The sequence below is a fragment of the Narcine bancroftii genome, chromosome 4, assembly GCF_036971445.1.
Source record: "Narcine bancroftii isolate sNarBan1 chromosome 4, sNarBan1.hap1, whole genome shotgun sequence".
Taxonomy (NCBI): Eukaryota; Metazoa; Chordata; class Chondrichthyes; order Torpediniformes; family Narcinidae; genus Narcine; species Narcine bancroftii.
The window spans coordinates 301,430,271-301,447,752 of record NC_091472.1 but is presented as its reverse complement, the minus strand read 5'-3'; the positions used below and the strand labels follow the sequence as shown (position 1 = coordinate 301,447,752).

At 38.3% G+C, this 17,482-nt stretch overlaps 1 protein-coding gene across 4 annotated transcripts in view; it reads right to left on the bottom strand.

The window, feature by feature from the left end:
- Positions 1-17,482, bottom strand: part of metap1d (methionyl aminopeptidase type 1D (mitochondrial)) — a 184,059-nt gene that overhangs the window by 9,329 nt on the left and 157,248 nt on the right. For all 4 annotated transcript variants that reach the window (XM_069935729.1, XM_069935728.1, XM_069935731.1 and 1 more), the window contains one exon: positions 3,286-3,333. In XM_069935729.1, the coding sequence (XP_069791830.1) occupies positions 3,286-3,333 (48 nt within the window). The remainder of the gene's footprint in view (positions 1-3,285; positions 3,334-17,482) is intronic.

Sequence of the window (17,482 nt, the reverse complement as noted above, 5' to 3'; positions counted from 1 at the left end):
TTGCAGTCATAGGTGTAGGTACCATGGGGGTGATTAGTGGGAAGGGATGAGTGGACGAGGGAGCCTTGGAGGGAGCAGTCCCTGCAGAAAGCAGAGTGGAGATGAGAGGGGAAGATGTGTCTAGTAGTGGGAAAATGTTGCAGGTGGTGAAAATTGCAGAGGTTAATGCAGAGACTGGGGAAGTGTAGATGATGTCAAGGGGAAATTCTGTTCTTGTAGTGTCTCAGGGCAGAGGAGCAGTAAATAGAGGATATGCAGTAAGGGTTAAGTTGATGGCAGTAGAGGGGAAGCTACATTTTTTGAAGGAGGACATCTTGGATATTCTGGAATGGAAGAACTCATCCCGGGAGCAATGCAACTCCGGAATTTCCAACTAAAATGTTGGTTTTAAGCAATACCCTTTGAATAAGATGATGGCCACCCCCCACCCCCAACCAAGTCCAGCACTTACCGTTGACCAATGGATGCAGTTAGAAACAAATCACAATATTTTAATAACAATGATCATTTAAAGGTTTAAATTTTATTTGGCAATTTTAAAATAAACCACTGCCGGCTCCTGTAACAGGCTGTTTAAAGCCTTTACAGAGCCGTCAGGAGTCCAATAGAGCGGATGGACCCTGCAAAGGAGTGCTGAGACTCTGGGAAACATGAGGTTAGAGGCTGTGGTTGGGAGACGACCAGAAGTGAAGGGATAGAGATGGTGGTTTGATGTTTCTTGGTGGAAGTGAAGCAATACTTCAACTTGTGAATCTAGAGCTCATCTACTGCAACCAATGTTCTTGTTGTGGCCTCCTCTACATTGGAATGACTGGACGCAGACTGGGAGATAGTTTTGTTGAACACATTCTCTCATTCCACTGCAATAAGGGGGACCTCTAAGTGGCCAACCACTTTAATTCCACACCCCCACCCCACCCCGACATGTCTGTCCATGGCCTCATGCACAGTCAAATCAGGGCTACCTGAAAATCGGAGGAACACCTAATGCTCTGTCAGGGCAACCTTCAGTTAGATGGTATTAACATCAGTTTCCATTAGGCCTCGTCCCATCTCTTTCTTTCCCTATCCTCTACCTTCTTTCCTTCAGCTCTTCACCCTCTATTCAGAGAACTACCTCCTCCCTTATCACTTCTCAGCTTTTTCTCTTCCACTCTCCCACCCTTATCCACCTATGACCTCTTGCCTGTGGGACTATGCTGCTCTCCCTAACCTTTCTTCCTCTCTTCTCCTCCCCCTTCTTCCCTTCTCTTTTCCTCACTCAACAATTTTATTCAGATACCTGCCTGCTTTTTGCTCATACCTTGATGAAAGGCACAGGCCCAAATGGTTGGTTACTTTTTGCCTCCTATAGATGCTGTATAATCTGATGAGTTTCTTCAGCAATTTTGAGTAGGGTACTGGTGAAGCCATTTCTCAAGTACTGCATGCAACTCTGGTCTCCATAGTTGAGAAAAGGTATACTGGTTTTGGAGGTGGTTCACCAGGATGATTCCAGAGATGAGGGGGTTAGCCTATGATAAGAGATTAAGTTGCCTGGCTACACTCACTGATAGAGACTGTAAAATTATTTCCACTGGTAGATGAGACTAGTAGGGCTCTGGGACACAGCATCAAATTTTGAGAGAGTAAATTTAGGACAGAGATGAGGAGGAACAGCTTTTCTCAGGAAATGGTGAATCTGTGGCATTCTCTGTCCTGGGAAGCAATGGAAGCTACTTCATTAAAAAATATTTAAAATGCAGACGTATTTTTGCAAAGTAGGGAAATAAAGGGTGAACGAGAAAAGGAAGGTTGGTGGAACCGAGTCCATGGCCTGATCAGCTATGGTCCTATTACATGACAGAGAAGACTCCTACTCCTCTTATTTTTTATGTTCTTATCGAATATAATGATTGTAGAAACAGGCTATTAGAATGGCCAAAACAGGCCATGAAATGTCCTTGGTGAACAGGATTAAAGAAAATCCAAGACATTTTACATTAAAAACAAACCAAGAAGAGGATCGGATCTCTCAAGGGCAAAGAAGGGAATTTATGTTTGGAGCCAGTAAGTGGGTGAGACACTAAATGAGTACTTTACCTCCCTGATAACCAAATTGAAGGACATGGACAGTAATAGGGAGGATAATGTGGAGAACACTCATTTACTAGGACATTTTGAGATCAAAAAAGAGGTGGTGTTTGGTCTTTTGAGGAGCATTATGGTAGACCTGATAGGATAGATTGAGGTTATTGAAAGAGGCAAATGAATAGATTGCTGGGGCCTTGACAAAGATCTTTGCATCCTCACTAGTGACAGGAGAGGTCCCAGAATACTGGAGAGTTTCCAAACTTACCGTAAGATAGATTTGTCCTTAAAGGGGAAAAAAATGATAATCCAGGAAACTATTGGCCAGTAAAACTCACATCAGTGGTATGGCAACTATTGGAAAGGATATTTAGGGAGGAAATTTTTGGAAAGTCATGGTCAGATTAGGGACAGCCAATGTGTAGAAATTACTTTTCAACTCTGTCCTGAAGGGCTGACCCATTATTTTAAGACAGTGATTCCTCATTCTAGACAAACCAGCCAAAGAAATAACAACTCAACATTTAACCAGTCAAAACTCCTAAGAATTTTCTACTTCTCAATCAGATCAACTCTCATTTTTCAATACTATGGTCTATAAGACAGAGTTTATAAAAACAGACAGTTTTATCTGTCCTTACATAACAAATCTACCATCAAAGGAATAAATCTCATGAACCTTTGCTACACTGCCTCTATCAAAAGTATTTCCTTCCTAACGTAGGAGGTCAGACAATATTCAATACTCCAGATGCAGTCTCATCAGGGACCTTCATAATTGAAGCAAGATGTGTCTACTCTTCTATTTGTGTCCTACTGCAATAGAGACCAACATATTATTTGCCTTCCTAACTGCTTGTTGTATCTGCATGTTACCTTACAATGAATCTGAATTTCAAAATATCTCCATCTTTCATCATTGAACACACTCTGCCTTTATATTTTTTTCCCACGCATTTTTTGGCATTATATTCCATTTGCTAATGTTCTTGCCCATTCATTTAGCCTGTTAATATCCTCCAAATCCTCTTTGATTAAGGCAGCAAAAGGACATATTATTTAGGACAAATTCATTTTATCGTAGGATTGGCACATAAATGTCATGTCAGTTATTTCTTCTGAAAAATTGTATTATAAATTTGGTTTTTCAAATCAAGTGACCATTGGACTCTCAGTAAGTACTGAAAGTCCATCAGCTGTTATGATAATGCTTACCGATCGTAAATGTCATTCCTTCTTCCATCAGCAGCTCATTTGTATTTGCTATAATAATGACAGAAATAATTTTTGAGTGATGTTGATTATCTGAGATAGATATCCTTATCCAGATATGGTAATATGCTGTTGAAATTTCTTAAATGTAGTCATCTAACAATTTATTTACATATTCATGGTTATACTGTATATCAAAACTTTAAAAAATTCTGTCCTCAGATTTGTGCAGATTAATACCACATAATTGTACCAAAATTAAAATAGCGGAAACACTTAAATTATTGCAACACAATACCTTAACTAATTTCACTATCATGTAAAACAAAGTATTATTAATCTCATTATTACTAGCTACTTTCCTTTTGTAGTTTCTGGAGAGAGAGGGCAAAATTAGGTTCAAATTTTGGGAAAACAGGCATGGAAAGCAGAAGGAAGGAAGAGAATAAAAAGATGGAAAAAAAAAGCATGAGAGCAATTAACCACTTTGACTCTGACACTAAGATTCTACAAAATAAAGCATTTATGAGATTATGACCTTGTCGCCAGTGTGGCTTAATGAGAGGCAAAAATAAAAGGACAATGTTCCTGCCTACACAATTACAAACAAGGGTGTGTGTGTGTGTGTGTGTGTGTGTGTGTGTGTGTGTGTGTGTGTGTGTGTGTGTGTGTGTGTGTGTGTGTGTGTGTGTGTGTGTGTGTGTGTGAGAGAAATTAAACTAGGCCTTGCTGATTGAACTGAGGATCAAAAATGGGCAATTGCTAGGAATGTACTAAATGTCACAGAGTCAGAAGATTTAAAAAAATGCAAATACGTCCTTCCTAAAGCACCAAAGCAATCAGAACATTAACCAAGTAAAGGGTATAGAAAGTGAAGAATTCGTGAACTGCATTCATGGGAAAATTTTGAAGCAGTATATGACAATCTTAGTCAAAGGTGGAATGATAAATGACTACCTTGGGGAATTATTCTGAGCAAATGAAAAGGATGGCAGTGGGAGAGCATTTTAGGGGGGGGGGGCTGGTGGTGATCATAATTTATTTAGATATAGAAAGTTACAGAAAAGGGCAAAGATAGATCAAGAGTAAAAGTCCTAAATCAGGGTATGGCCAATATTACCAGGCTGAGATATGATTTAAAAGGGGACTGGAAAGATAACTAGATGGTAAATCAGTCTAACAATAGTGCATGTCATTTAAGGCAGTAATAATGACACCATGTATACAATCATAGTCATACAGCATTAAATGGGCCCGTTGACCCAAGTTGGCTGACCAAGTTGGCATTCTGGGCTGGTCCCATTTTTCTGTATTTGGTCCATAAGCACTTACTCTCCATACATCTGTCCAAATCTCTTTTCAACGTCAGAACTGTGCCTGGCAGTTCGTTCCAGAATTGGACCTTGCTTCAAGTGTGTAAAAAAAACCTATGTCTATAGTAAATCTTGTCCCTCTCACATTAAATCTATGTCTTCTAGTTCCAGAATAATCTACCCTGGGAAAAAAGACTTTGAGCTTTATCACTTTATCCACACCCCTCATAATTTTATAAACTTCTTTAAAGTCAAGCTTCAGCCTCCTATGCTCCAAGGAATAAAGACCCAGCTTATTCAACCGTTGACAATAATTCAAACCCTCCCAATTCCAGCAACACCCTGGTGAATCTCCTCTGCACTTCCAATGTATTGATGTCCTTCCTATAGCTGGGCTACCAGTATTTTATTTTTTAACCAAAAATAGACTTTATTTGCAATAAATTACTTACAAAAAGAAAACTGTTCCTTTTGTATCCATACATTTTCATCAATGTAGATTGTTACATTCATTTCTATTTAGACCATTTCCACTATTGTGGCTCCTTGTCATTAATCCTCAACCGTTGTTTGAGGGGCTTTCCTTTTGTCTCAGCCCCTCAATGCCTGGTAACAGAAGGACTCTAGACTGTGGCCCTTCACCACAGAGCCCTTGTATTGGCTGCATGCATGTGGCGGGCTGCTGACAACTTGAGGTGAAGAACCCATGGTAGCTGTGGGCTGTTGGAGACTGCTGTTGACAGACTCGCACAGGTCTGCGGACTGCTAGAGACTGGCTCAAACTGGCTGGAGGAGTACTGGGTATCGGAACCAAGATACGAAGAGGTGCCACGGTCGCTGAAGGCTTCCTGACCATGTAGATGGTTTGGATCTAGAGCTCAGGTCACCAATGATTTGGACTGGACTCTGTGTGGCTGCAGAAGCACTGGAGGTGAATCTATGGACACTTGGCGACTCTGTGAGGACTCTACTTTGCTTCTCTCTCTCTGACTATAAGTCTGTAAGAGGCGCTTAGGCAATTCCTGCTGGTGGCACGTCTGTCTGTCTTGCAGCAGGCAAAAAGAAATTTCATGTAATATGGTGCTGTTTTATTACTATGACAATAAATTGAATTTTGATCTTGATTTTGATCCTCAGTGCGTCCCTTAGCATTCCTAGCAGGCAGTCAGCAGCATTCCAGAACTGTACATGTTTTGGGCAGACTAAAGTCCATCTTTCACTGAGTTGATGATCTTCCAGCAGGTCAGGATTCTGTGTGTGTCCGTGGGAATAGCCCTGTAAATCAGAGTTCTCTATCATGCTTCTGCTGGGGATGAACTGTGATAAGGACCCTTACATCCTTCTCCACACACACTTCGTGAATCCGCATTCTGCAGAGAGGTGGGCAGCTGTCTCCACTCTACTTCAGTCATCTCGGGGACAATGTGCACTGTGTCCAGTTGTATAGGAAAGATCTGACTGGGAGGGCTCCCTCACCGTTAGCGAGATCAAGTTCTGATGCTTGTTTGGGAACAACTACACCTCGATCATCTCTCAGTGTCTGCCGGACATTCTGTTTAACCATTGCCTGATGGCTTAGTGTTTCTCTGGAAAAATCTTTTCATAAAAGATAGGTGGTGAGGCAAAGTCCAGCTGACTGGGCCATTGGGCAGCAACGGGGCCAGGCCCTCCTTCACAAATCCTGGGACAGAAGTACAGAGAGCCTTTCGAAGTTGAGACCAGGTTCTTCACTGTTATTGAGAAGGAGCGCCATCCCTACAGCTCTGACCAATTTTTGTTGCATGTGTCAACCCCTCCAAACCAGATCCCTAGCACCTTCAGGTAGTCAGACCTAATTTGGAAACGAATGGTTACAGAAGAGCACTGCCGTATTTTTCTTCTGGTTTACCCTAGAGCCTGTTGCCGACTCAAAATGGTCTCAGATGCTGATCAGTCTGCGGACCGATTGTGTGTCCGAACAGAAGATGGCGACATCATCCACATACAGAGACGCCTTTACCTGAGTATCTCCATTGCCTGACATGTAACTCCTCTTATGCTCTCATCCTTCCTGATGGATTCAGCAGAACTCTATGCAGCACACAAATAAGACTGGATAAAGCGGGCATCCCTGCCTCACCCCAGACTTGAATTTCCCACCCATTGAATTGGATTGCTCTATGGATGTCTGTGTAAAGCAGATTAATCCAATTTCAGATTCCCTCCACAAAGCCGTTTGGAGAGCACATCCATCATGTGTGAGATCTAGTCAATGGCCTTCTTTTGGTCAAAAGCTGACCAGGCAGGTACCCACCACCCATCCTGCACGTAAGCTATCAGAGATTTTCCTGTCTGGAACCATGCAGGTTTGGTCTGGGTGGATCACCTACCACAGGGCAGACTTGACTCAATTGGTGATGGCTTTGAACAGGATTTTGTAGTCAATGTTTAACAATGATATGGGTTTCCAATTCCTGATAGCCTCCCTTTTCCTCTTCTGTTTAAATATGAGGATAATGATGCCCTTCCTCATAGGGTTGCATACTTTGAACAGGTCAGGGCCTACCTAATCCCACAACCCAGCTGGTAAGATGTCACTTCCGGGAGTCTTAGTTGACCAAAGGAACAGCTGGAGTCCGTAAGCTCCCCATGGTAATTGGCTAGTCCAGACTTTCCTGCTTGCTATTATCCAAGACCTCTGTGAGCTTGTTTTTTCTGGAGCGAAGACTGAGGGGTGACCATAATAGACATGTATAAAATCATGAATCACAGATAGGAGGGATAGCACTTTTTTCCCATGGCAAAGGTAATTAAAAATAAGACAGCATAGTTTTAAGGTAAGAGGGGATTTTGAAGGATATCTGAAAATGTGTTTTTATACACAGAGAGTGATTGATATCTTGAACTCATTGCCAGAGGTGGTAGAATCAGATGTAATAACAATGTTTAAGAGACATCTAGCCATCCACTGAATAAACATGGTGCAGAAGGATGTAATCCTAATGCAGGCAAATGGGGGGAAAAAATGAACAAGATGTAGTGGGCCAAAGGAGTCATTTCTGTGCTTTTAGGTTCCTCAATATTAATGGTGTGAAAATTATTGGAAAATAATTCTCAGAGCCTACATAGATCAGCATTTAGTACAAGCAGAACCAGTTTGTTAAAGGTAGATGGTATGTAACTAACTTAAATGAACTTTTGTTAAATTGATCAGAAAAGTAAAAGCCCATGTAGTGCATAGAAAAGTGGCTTATTGGATAAGACGATAATGGGAGAAAGTAAAATGGAATGGTCGTTGAATTGTTGTTATTAGAGGGCTGAATGCAATTGAGTTCCATAGGAGGCAGCTCTTGATGCGGCCTCCTCTACATTGGGGAAACTACATGCATACTGGGAGATCACTTCATTGAGCACCTTTTCTTGAATGTTGCAACAGCAAGGACCTCCCAGTGTCCCACCATATTGATTCCACACACCACTGCCACACCAGCACATCTGTCAATGGACTCATGTACTGCCAAAGCAAGGCCATCAGCAAATTTTAAGTACAGCATCTTAAATACTGCTTTGGCAGACTCCAACCAGATGGCATTATCGCCCTCCAATTTCCATGAACCCCTTTCCCATCTCTCTTTCCTGATCCCTCCGACTCCTTTCCTCCAGTTCCCTACCTTCTTCCTTTCTCCTATCAGAGAGTTACCCTTAGCCCTCTGCCCTTTCCCCATCACTTCTCAGCTTCTTTTTCTCCTACCCTCCCACCGGTCTTCACTCATTACCTCTTACCTGCTGACCTGTGCTCCTCTCCTTCCCCCTTCCCCTACCTTTTCATTCAGGCATCTATTTTTCCTTATTCCTGGCAAAGGGATTAGGCCCAAAATTTTGGATGCTGTGCGACCTAGTGAGCTTCTCCAGCAAATGGGTTTTTTTTAACATTGTCCCTAGCATCTACAGATTTTCTTGTTTAACTTAAAAGAAGTGAATGATTACAAATCCTGAAAGGAAGCACAAGAAGTGGTAAACTGGTTCAGGTGATGAAAGGGATGTTGGTTTTATTGTCTGAGTTAGTGCAGGGAGACTGCGCTAGAAATGTATTAAATACTGTTGAGGTCACAGTGAAAATACAGTGTGCAGACTGGTTATCATACAACAGGAGAATGTACAAAAATAGTGCAAGGATAGTTTTGGGGTTGCTTTATTTGACATGAAGGAGACTGACAAGAGACTTAATTGAGATATGAGAATCTAGGCAGTGTGTACAAGAAAAATCTATCTTCACTGGCATCGAATTATAGTCAAAAAAGTTTAATAAAACTAAAAGGAAGGATACAGAAAAATATTGTCACCCAAAGAGTAATGGAGATCAGGTATGTGTACTGGAGGCAGAATCACTCATCACATGCTCTGGAGACCATTAAAGAGCTGCAACTGAGGGCCACTGACCAAAAACTGGGAAACAGTTCATTTTCTGAGCGACATGGACATGATAGACTTTTGTGATGCAAATATGTATGATTCAATGACATTCTTTAACACAGCATGGGGTCAATATCTGAAATACATTATAGTAAGGGGTAGTAAAAAGACATTTAATAATCACTTATGAAAGGAAATTAAAGATCTGTCAAGTAACTATAGCATTATGAAGTAAGAATGGTAATAATTGTATTGTCCTTTTGAGGAGTCAACACCAACATGGTGGACCAAATGGCTCCTTTCTGTACTATTAAAGTCTATACCTCTATACATATGAAAGTGAATCAAACCTCAACTGCCTTCCACACTATAATTGCTACCAGTTTATTGGATTTCAACAATGGCTAAATTTCCGGAATCGCTCTATAGGTATAAATGCAACAAGTAAATATTGTGCAAGAGCACCATCATTGATTTGCAAGTTGCTCACTGCATTTTCAAACAAGATATCAAAATATTTATCCCAGTCACTGATAAAAGTGGTCAGATGGAAAAGCACCCAGAGTGGATTTCTGATTTATACTGGATTAGATGATCGGATCTGATGACATACAAGAATTATTACAATTGAGATGCTCAGTTCCTCTTAGCTAAGCAGGGAATTTTTGACCTATGTTCTGAGAGAAAATCTGTCAGGATTTTTACTGCTGGTAATTACTGAGTGATTCATAGCAGTAATGATTCCATGTAGATTTTACTTGATGGCAAGATAGAGCTAAACTGTGACCCTTTCATTGTTCAACAGCCCTGCCAAAGTGAGAACCCACATGAATAATCAAATGAGGTAATGAAGCATACATGGAACTAGATTCCAGCAGTTCACACTTTTAGGACAGAAAAAAGAAAAATACCAATGATGTTCAAACGGCATTCAATCAAATCAAGTGATCAGAAATTATGACAATCAGAGGTTTCTAAATTCCTGACATCCTGCATGGAGGCATAAATTATCCCACATAAATTAGCAGTGGTGCATTTATCCCATATGAATACCATCTCTTCTGTCATTAACTTAAAAGAATTTACAAATTGTTGCTATCTTCCTTTAGCATTTAACATCAGGTGTTGGCTGCCACAGAGCACACAGTATGGAGAGATTTGAATTTGACTAAATATTTAGTTTTCTTTTACTTCTTGCAATAGGTTTGGACTCCTTGATTCAACTGGATATCTTTGACTTTAACATCATGGATTTTTAAAATATTTTTGTGTCTGTCTGTTTTCTTCCTTCTTAATATAATGTAATTGGTTCCCAGCAGGCCAGATTTGGAGAACCATGGTGACAACCAAACATCAATCAATGATAATATGGAGTGTAATGTATATCGAGTTAATGTTTAAGGAGTGAAATGTATATGGAATGAAACACAAAAGTCTACATTAGAGTAAGGGTTAAAGTAATAAAAACTCAAAAGTACTGGAGAAACTCGGCAGGTCACACAGCATTCATAGAAGGTAAAAATATATAACCAATGTTTCAGGGTTGAATCCTTCAAGGAGTGAATAAATACATATGGCATCAAGTTTTCTATATAATTTGACACATCCTCATCTAGGTGTGATATCAGCCTGGCCAAAAAAATAGTATGTGAGGATCCACATGAATAACTTTTAAATGAGGCATTGAATATCAGAGTAAGGGAATAATATTGTAGCTATGTAAAACTTTGTTTAAACCGCAATTGGAGCATTGTGTGCAATTCTTTCACCCTGTTACAGGAAGGATGTGGAGGCTTTGGAAAGAGTACAGAAAAGATTTACCGGGATGCTGCCTGGATTAGAGGGTAAAGGTAAAATTATTGTCACGTAATGCTACATTTAGAATGTAACATACATGAAATTCTTTAACTTTGTCTACCATAAGGAAGACAGAGGGTCGCCACTTTGCCCAGCGCCCCTCAGAGAAATGAGGCCCCAGCAAGGAACAAACTCTCATCCCTGGTTTACAAGACCAGTGCTTTAACCACCGAGCTATGGAGGGTATGAGCTGTAAGGAGAGGTTAAACAAACTTAAGTTGTTTTCTCTGGTGCCTTGGAGACTGAGGGGAGACCTAATAGCTTATAAAATTATGGGAGGCATAGAATGGGTAGTCAGTTAGAATCTTTCTCCTCGGGTCAAACACTAGAAAATGACAAGTATTTAAGTTTAGGGGAGATGTGTGGGTTCAGTTTATTTTTGCACAGTGGTGAGTGCTGGAACAAGCTGTTGGTGGTAGTGGTGGAATCAGATGCAAGAGTGGCATTCAATAGGCTTCTAGATCAATATATTAATGTGCAGAGAATAGAGGTGTACATGCAGCAGAGATATTGTTTGATTTGGCATCACGTTTGGCATAGACATCCAAAGGGGCTGTTTCTGTGCAGTACTGTTCTAGGTTCTATAGGTATTCTTGTTTTATATTAACAATCTGAATTCAGAAGCAAAATAAAAACTGGTTAATTTTTCGCATAATATTATTGAAGGTAAAAGGTTACAACTGAATAGACATAAAGGAATTTTCAAAGTTAATTAGATACATATTTTGGCAGACTATAAACAAATCAAATATCATGTAGAGACGTTCAAAACATGAGAACAATGACCATCACATCATCTGCTTAAATAAATCACAGCATCTTAAAAAATGGAAAGGAATTTATAATTAGGTAGATTTCACAATAAGTACGCCTCGTCATTCCACAGCAACATTCAACACTGAAAACAGACTGCTGACCTATCTTGGCAAATCAACAGAATACGAAATGGAAGATGTCACACTGAAAATGTAAAATTCTCTGGTCAGAATATAACTCAATTACAATTTTGTCATGGAGAGACAAAGGAAGCATTGATGTCTGGAAGTGGTACGGAAAAGAGCCATGAAGTTGATCCCCAGTGTCAGAAAATGAGTTATGACAAAAAAGAATGGAGAAATGCTTTGAAATGTAATAATTAAAAGGAGATCTTGCTAACATACTGGTACATAATAGTAAATGGAACAGAAAAGCTAATTATGGAGCACTACTTTGTTAAACCATGAAAAGGAATTCAAACTGGTAAAATGTAAATTTAAGACTGATCCTTGGAAAATCTGCAGATTAAAATCAAAGATCCACAGAGAACAATTGTGGCAGAAAAACTCCAGAATCAGAGCAAAAAGTGATGGGACCAAAGCTTTTTTTTCAGAATGGAGAAGCTTTGATGGTCTATGTGAGATTAACAGTTACTGCAGTAAAATTGAATACTCACAAGCAAATCTGGGGATTACTATATGTAATTACCAAATTAACACATAACAAATGCATTATACCAAATATGTATTCATAGTCAGATACAGTAGATCAGGATCAGTGGATACAAGTGTCAAATTTCAATTTAGAAGTTTTACGTTACAAAATTGGCACCAGTGTAAATTTAGCACTTCATGTAATAAAGTCAGTACAAATATTTTCAAATCAGTATAGATGTTGGCATTAAGTTTTGCAGCGATCATAAAATAAAAATGTCTAAAATATATTAACATGTTGAAGTTCTTTGCATTATTTAAAATTATTTCAGTAGCTTGAAGTAACAAAACAGGAGTTTTGTTAGGTGGATCTTTAATGATGTCTAATTTACATTCACTGCTGCTTAAAAAAATCATATGTTTGGACATTTAACTTATGGTGTGGTTTATATCAAAGGCGACACGTTGAAGTTATAACTAGCTCTGGTGAGGCTGAATTTATTTTAATGTTAAAGGTCAACCACTGCATTATAGGAAGAACATCAACTCTAGTTCGTCCATAGAAGACCTTAAGGATGTCTCTTGATCTGAAAATGCACAAATGTGAAAAAAGAATGAATTTAGAGATGAAGACAATTTGGCTTTGTCCTAAGGAAAGATTTTTTTGGGTGCATTTAGGGAATTTTCTGAAATAAGTTACAGGTGTTGTATATCTGCAAAATCTAGATTTAGTTCTATTAGGAAATATTGAAGGAACAAGACCTAAATTAAATTTGTCAATATATCAACTGGTATTTGTTAAAGTTGCATTCGCGGAGGCAAGAAAATATATACCAGTTAATTGGAAATCACTTGGGTGTGGCGAGATGGAATGCAGAGATTCAAAGCTGCGTTCCTTTGGAAAAATATGCATATACTTTGAGAAACAAATATGCTATATTTCTGCAAATTTGATGCCCGTACACCCAAATATTATATTTAAATTTGTAAAATTGTCTTTCCTATGCCTCTGGACCTGTGAGAATCTCCTTTGAATTGTATTAAAGATCTTTAAATATGTGTGTTGGACAAAATCCCTCTGTGGAATCCTGAAAGTTTTGTTTTCTTTTTCATCTTTTATTTTATATAACTATATTGTATTTTTCATACTAGTTGATTTGAAAGGGGGGGGCATTTGGAGGGTAGGGTAAATACCATCATGTATGTAATTTTAATTTATCTCCTTTTGAAACAATATTTTTATTATAGTAATTCTTGAATACTACATGTATGAAAAAAGTATTCAAAAAAAGACAATAAACTTCAAGGATTTTCACTGAAATATAAAATTGTAATTGAGGAAAAATCCTCTTTGATCCACAAAGTTAAAGGACCAGACAACATCTGTTTTAGAAAATATCACAAAAAAAGATCAAAATTCAAGGAATTGGTCATTGGTAGATTGATTATCAAGAAAACAATGCCCACCCCATTAATGATGAAATAGATATGAGTTTTAGACTAGATGGCAGTCCATTCTCATTCTTATTTTATCCTTTCTTCTATTCTAACATTTAAATATATACTTTCTTTTCTTTATCTTTTCTTTGGTCTGTAGGGGAGGGGGGGTGTTGGGGTATTATCATCATGTATTTGATAATATATTATTACATCTGTATTTTGAAATATATTTCAATGTATGGTTAAAAATTTGAAATAAAATATTAAAAAAAGAAAACAACCCATTAAAAAAAATAAAGTAAAATGGTTAATAACATTTGAAGAACAAATCACAGAAGTACGTATTACCTTTCATCTTGCTGATGCAAATTGAAATCTTCTGACTTGTATTACATAGGTGAACAAATAATCTTCTCCTCAAGATATAACCATGCAACTATACAACCTCTGGATTAATTATTACAAACTTCAGAGTTGAATTAAAATACATATTGCTAGAAGTAACACAAAATAGTACACTGTCACACACAAAACAAGAAATACGCATCCTAATTTTATTTAAATAAAAGGAAGAAATAACAGAATTCTGAAGGAGATACATAGGTACTGAAATATAGGAAAGAAATGCTCATATTCTGTTTTGGCTCCAGTCTTAAAAAATAAATCTTTATTTTTCTCAATCATGAAGTGAGAATGCTGTAACAGTATTCAAATAAATATGGTTTTACATAATTAGATTGGATTTTCTTCATCTTGATATTATTATCCCTTGCAGTGTAAGCCACGAGAGAGTATCATCACCCATCTTCAGGGCACAGATGTAATATTGTTTCAGAACAAAACGATGAGAAGCTTGTGTCAAATCCCAGGTACTAATGAATCATATATTTTATGGAGAGGGAATCTATTCTTTTTTTTTCTTGTCAGAAACTTATCTTCCACAGTATGACCTTGAAATTGGACAAACTACACAATTTGGTTTTTTTAAACAACCATTTAAACAAATTTCACGCCCTCAAGCCAGAGATATTGTGGGTTTCCTAGTGGTATCTTTTGGCATAATTTCCTATAGTTTGGTTGTAGTGTGCAAGCACGTGTAATAGATCCCAGAAGACCCCCATTTTTATCAGCAGGATGAAAAGTCATTCTTCACCAAACATAGAGACAGGAGTTTGTACCTAATGAGTAACTTTGGAAAATTCTAAGATAAAAGTTTCTGCAATTGGCAAATGTCTAATCTGTTCACAAGAGGGTGACTAGCTGTTTTCTGATAAATGTAAAATTTAGGCCAAGAAAAAAGGACATTGTTTTTTTTTCCTCAGAACTTTCCATTGAGAAAAACTAATTACATAATCACATTCATGAAGGATAATAAGGAGAGCAGGCAAACTGCTTTCATATTCATTTTCTAATACATTAAAGTAAGATTGAAAACTTAATGATCATGTCAATATTCAGCAATACTTAAACAAAAAGAATTATTATCTCCCATTTTTTTTGCACTATAATTACCAATTTTATCTGTTGTCTATTCCTGGTTAGAAACCACCCTGCTTTTTTAAAATATATAATTTAATCTTTAATACTTCCAACAATTTTCCATTACAAAGACACATCCAAAACATCCTCTCCTCTCCGTGTCCCACACTCTTCCATTTCAGTTTGTCAAATTTACTTACTCCACTGTGTACTTGGATCATAGATTTCCTCACCTCCAGACCACAATCAGTGAGGATTGGCAATCTCCACAATCTCCATTAGTACTGGAGCACCGGGGGGGGGGGGGGGGGGGGGGCGTGGCAAGATGGCGTAGGGAACAGACGTGCCTTCCAGACCTCTCCTGACTCTGATTTATTGTTTTGTCTTTAAGTGCCCGTTAAAGTTCTTTTAAAAGTTTATAAATAATAAGAGGTGTTGGATTAGTGCCTAATGGTTTATATGCAAAAAAAAAGGGTAAAAGAAAACATCAACAGACTGTTAAAAAACTACATTTTCCGAAATTGTCTGAGCCTACTTGTTTACAAGAAGCCAGGACTCAGCGTAGAATGGATCCAGAGGAAGACGTACAGAGTTCAGCATTGAAACTCCGTTTTAAGCCGGTAAGGCTCTTTGAAGGTCACATTCAACAGCTTTCAGACCAAAGAGCTGGACGGGTGCCAGTATTTCTCTCAACGGCCACTGTGAGTGCTGCTACTTAGACTTTGACAGTTGAATCGGCTGGGGCGCCACCAGCTGGAGAGTTAAAGAGCTGTCATTCGACTGCTACAGTGGTGGCGCTGCAAAATGCATCTTCAATTACAACGGTTTTTCCAGACATCGATTCAGTGAAGATGATTAAAGAGATTTGGCTTAAAGATAACCCTGATCTTCAGTCTCCTGGCATTGCTGGGGGTCTTTGAGAGGGATTTTTATACGAAGTCAAACTGCTAGAAAAGATACTAAATGAAGGGAAGGGACAGAAGATCCCGTGGTCTCTAAGGAATAGCAAGACCCCATTATGCCTGAATCTACTTCTGTTGAAATGTCTGTTAAGGATCTTGAAGATAAGATATATTCTGTATCGAGTCACTCAGCTAATTTTGTGAACCTGTTTATTTCCAAGATTAATGCGATGGCAGAAGTCATTAATGGAGCTTTTAAGCTTGAAACCATTGAAAGATTTGAAATGTGTGATCAAGGTTTAGTCGATGCACAGGATCAACTGCAAGATGAAAATAGAATAATTGAAACATTGCAGATCCAAAATAAAAATTTAGCAAAAAAGGTTGATTATTTGAGAATCAATCTAGACGGAACAACGTGAAAATTGTTGGTTTGCCAGAAGACATAGAAGGACCAGATCCAAGAAAATTTTTTACTGAATGGATTCCACGAGTGTTAGGACAGGATAAATTCCCTGAAGGTTTAATACTGGAACGTGCTTATAGAGTTTTAAGAAGAAAATCTTTTTCAGGACAGAATCCAAGATCTGTTTTGATCCGTTGTTTAAACTATTGTGACAGAGAGACAATTTTACGTACGGCTATTACTATATTGTAAAATAGATCTCCTTTGATGGTTCAGAATAATCCTGTTTTCTTCTATCAAGATTTGAGTCAAGAAATTATGTTTCAACAACGCGAATTTAATTCTGTGAAAGAACGGTTGTGGAAAAAAAGACATAAGGCAACATTCAGGTATTCTGCGGTACTGAAGATTTTTTAGGATGGAAATTAGCCAAAGTTCTTTGACAATCCTAAAGAGGTTATAGACTTTGCTCAGTCTCTACCAATCATGCAGTTTCAGGAACGATGTAGTCCTTCAAGGTCTCCAAAGAGAGTAGAGATGTAAGGTGGGATCCAGATTTTTAAAAGAAATGGAAGCAATGGTGACCGAAGTGGTAACATTGATTTAAAAAAATAAATCTTTTATCTTTTTTTTGAGAAGACTTTAAATAGTTTAAATAATGATGATAGTTTAATGAAATGGGAGTTGGGAGAGGAAACTGGGTGGGCACTAGTTTCCAGAAGTCATCAGCTACCTGTGAGTTATCTCACACCCAATATTTTGGGGGAGTTACTGCTTTGGGCGGTTTAAACAGGAGGAGGTAGTTGTGACCTCCGACCTGTTTTTTTTTTCTTTTTAGTTTTTGGGTTAAGAAGTGAAGGTTTTTTAAAAAATTTTTTAAAAACTCTTTTTGTTTTCTGATTGTCTTCTTTTCTTTGGCTTGGCTTCGCGGACGAAGATTTATGGAGGGGGTAAATGTCCACGTCAGTTGCAGGCTCGTTTGTGGCTGACAAGTCTGATGCG